This window comes from Egretta garzetta, unplaced genomic scaffold, assembly GCF_000687185.1.
Source record: "Egretta garzetta isolate BGI_Z169 unplaced genomic scaffold, ASM68718v1 scaffold920, whole genome shotgun sequence".
Classification (NCBI taxonomy): Eukaryota; Metazoa; Chordata; class Aves; order Pelecaniformes; family Ardeidae; genus Egretta; species Egretta garzetta.
In genome coordinates this window covers 10,378-12,076 of record NW_009258323.1, presented here as the reverse complement: position 1 = coordinate 12,076, position 1,699 = coordinate 10,378, and the positions used below count along the sequence as shown (strand labels likewise).

At 67.9% G+C, this 1,699-nt stretch overlaps 1 protein-coding gene across 1 annotated transcript in view; it reads right to left on the bottom strand.

Annotated features, from left to right (window-relative positions):
- LOC104126835 (collagen alpha-1(II) chain) overlaps positions 1-1,699 on the bottom strand; it is a gene marked incomplete at its 5' end in the record, with an annotated part of 11,758 nt that overhangs the window by 5,235 nt on the left and 4,824 nt on the right. The window contains 9 exon segments of the mRNA XM_035894939.1: positions 32-85; positions 172-225; positions 313-366; positions 446-553; positions 666-764; positions 1,071-1,115; positions 1,218-1,271; positions 1,396-1,460; positions 1,583-1,622. Of these exon segments, the coding sequence (XP_035750832.1) occupies positions 32-85; positions 172-225; positions 313-366; positions 446-553; positions 666-764; positions 1,071-1,115; positions 1,218-1,271; positions 1,396-1,460; positions 1,583-1,622 (573 nt within the window).

Genomic DNA, 1,699 nt, shown 5'->3' with positions numbered 1-1,699 from the left:
ACCTTGGGGGGCTGTGGGGGATGGCACTTACGGGGGCACCGCGGGCACCGGCAGCACCGGATGGACCAGGAGGACCGGATTCACCCTGGGAAAGAAAGGTTGGAGAGTTGGGGGGAGGGGGATGGCATCTCCCTTGGTCGGGAGGAGCCGAGGGGCTGTCCGGGCTCTCACCTTCTCGCCGTTGGGGCCAGCAGGGCCGGGGGGACCGATGGGACCTGTCAGACCCTACAGAGGAGAGACAGATAAGGATGAGGCTGCCCCGAGCATCCCTCGCCAGCCACCCCGCTCCCGCTGCCTCCCCATCCCACTTACGCGTGCTCCGTCCTTTCCGGGGGCTCCCTCAGGGCCCTTCTCTCCAACATCTCCCTGTAGGGCAAGAGAGAGGTGGCGTGAGCTGAGCTGAGACCTTACACAACTCAGGACACCTCCGGGACCCCTCACTCACCCGATCTCCCTTGGGACCGGCGATGCCGGCTGCTCCTCTCTCGCCAGGCATTCCCTGCAGCCCCGGGGGACCCTGGGCGCCGTTGGGGCCAGCGGGTCCGGTTGCACCCTAAAGCAGAGCGAAGGTGCAGTTATTGGGGTGCCCAACGCCCCCATGTGCAGACCCCCAGCCTCATGGCTCCACCAGAGGCACTGAGCCCTGGTCCTGCCTTGTCACCCACCTTGGGTCCGTCGGTGCCTGGTGTGCCAGGGAGCCCACGGGGACCTTGCAGCCCTTGCGCGCCGGGGGAGCCACGTTCACCGGGGAAGCCGCGTTCGCCCTGGGGTGGGAGGGGACGGCATTAGGAAGAGGCCATGGGGCCACGGTGAGGGTCACGGTGCCCTTTGCACGGATGTCCCCAAGGGACAGAGGGCAGAGCGTCCATCCCACACTGCCCCGAAGGGACTGGGAGGTACTGGGAGGAGAGGGGACGGGCTGCAGCGGAAGCTGAGCCACTGGGACTCGGGGAGCCAATGACCCTGGGTGGGGGCGGCCAGGCTCCACTGACACCCTCGAGCCCCCCAAAATCCCCCATGGGACAGGGAGAGGCATTCTGTCCCCACAGCTGGAGGACGGTGATGCTTACTCTGGGACCGACGAGACCGGGGGCACCAGCTTCTCCGGGAACACCCTGCGGCAGGGGGAAAAAGAGTCAGGGGTCGGTCTTGGGGGCTGCTGGGGGTCCTGACCCCCCCTTTGCAGCCAGGGGAGGAGGGAAAAACGGGGGCCTCACCTGATCTCCGGGTTTGCCGCTCTCTCCAGGGGGGCCTGGTGGCCCAGGCAGGCCCTGGGAGGGGAAAGCAGCAGCATTAGCACGGCAGCAGTGAGACCCCCGGGGACGGGGGCTCGGGGTCACCCGCGAGCATCACCCCAAGCCTGGCACCCCAAGCCACCCCATTCCGTGTGCTTACCTGGAAGCCAGAGGGACCGGGGGCTCCTTGCTCTCCCCTCTCACCTGCGGGACCCTGCGGGAAGGATGGCGATGAAGGAGACCCCAAAACCTCCGGGGGTTCAGGCTTCACCCACCCCAGGATTTTGGGCAGAGCCGGAATCACAGGGGGATCCTGCAGTCCCCATTCCCCAACGCCACAAGGGCCAGGGGCCCAGAGGCTCCATCCCCAGCACCCCCAGGGTGGTCCTTTGCCCAGATCCAGGGGGGGTACAGCCCCCGATCCCCCCCCCCCCCCCTCTCCCGCGGGGGTTAGCCCCCGGGCC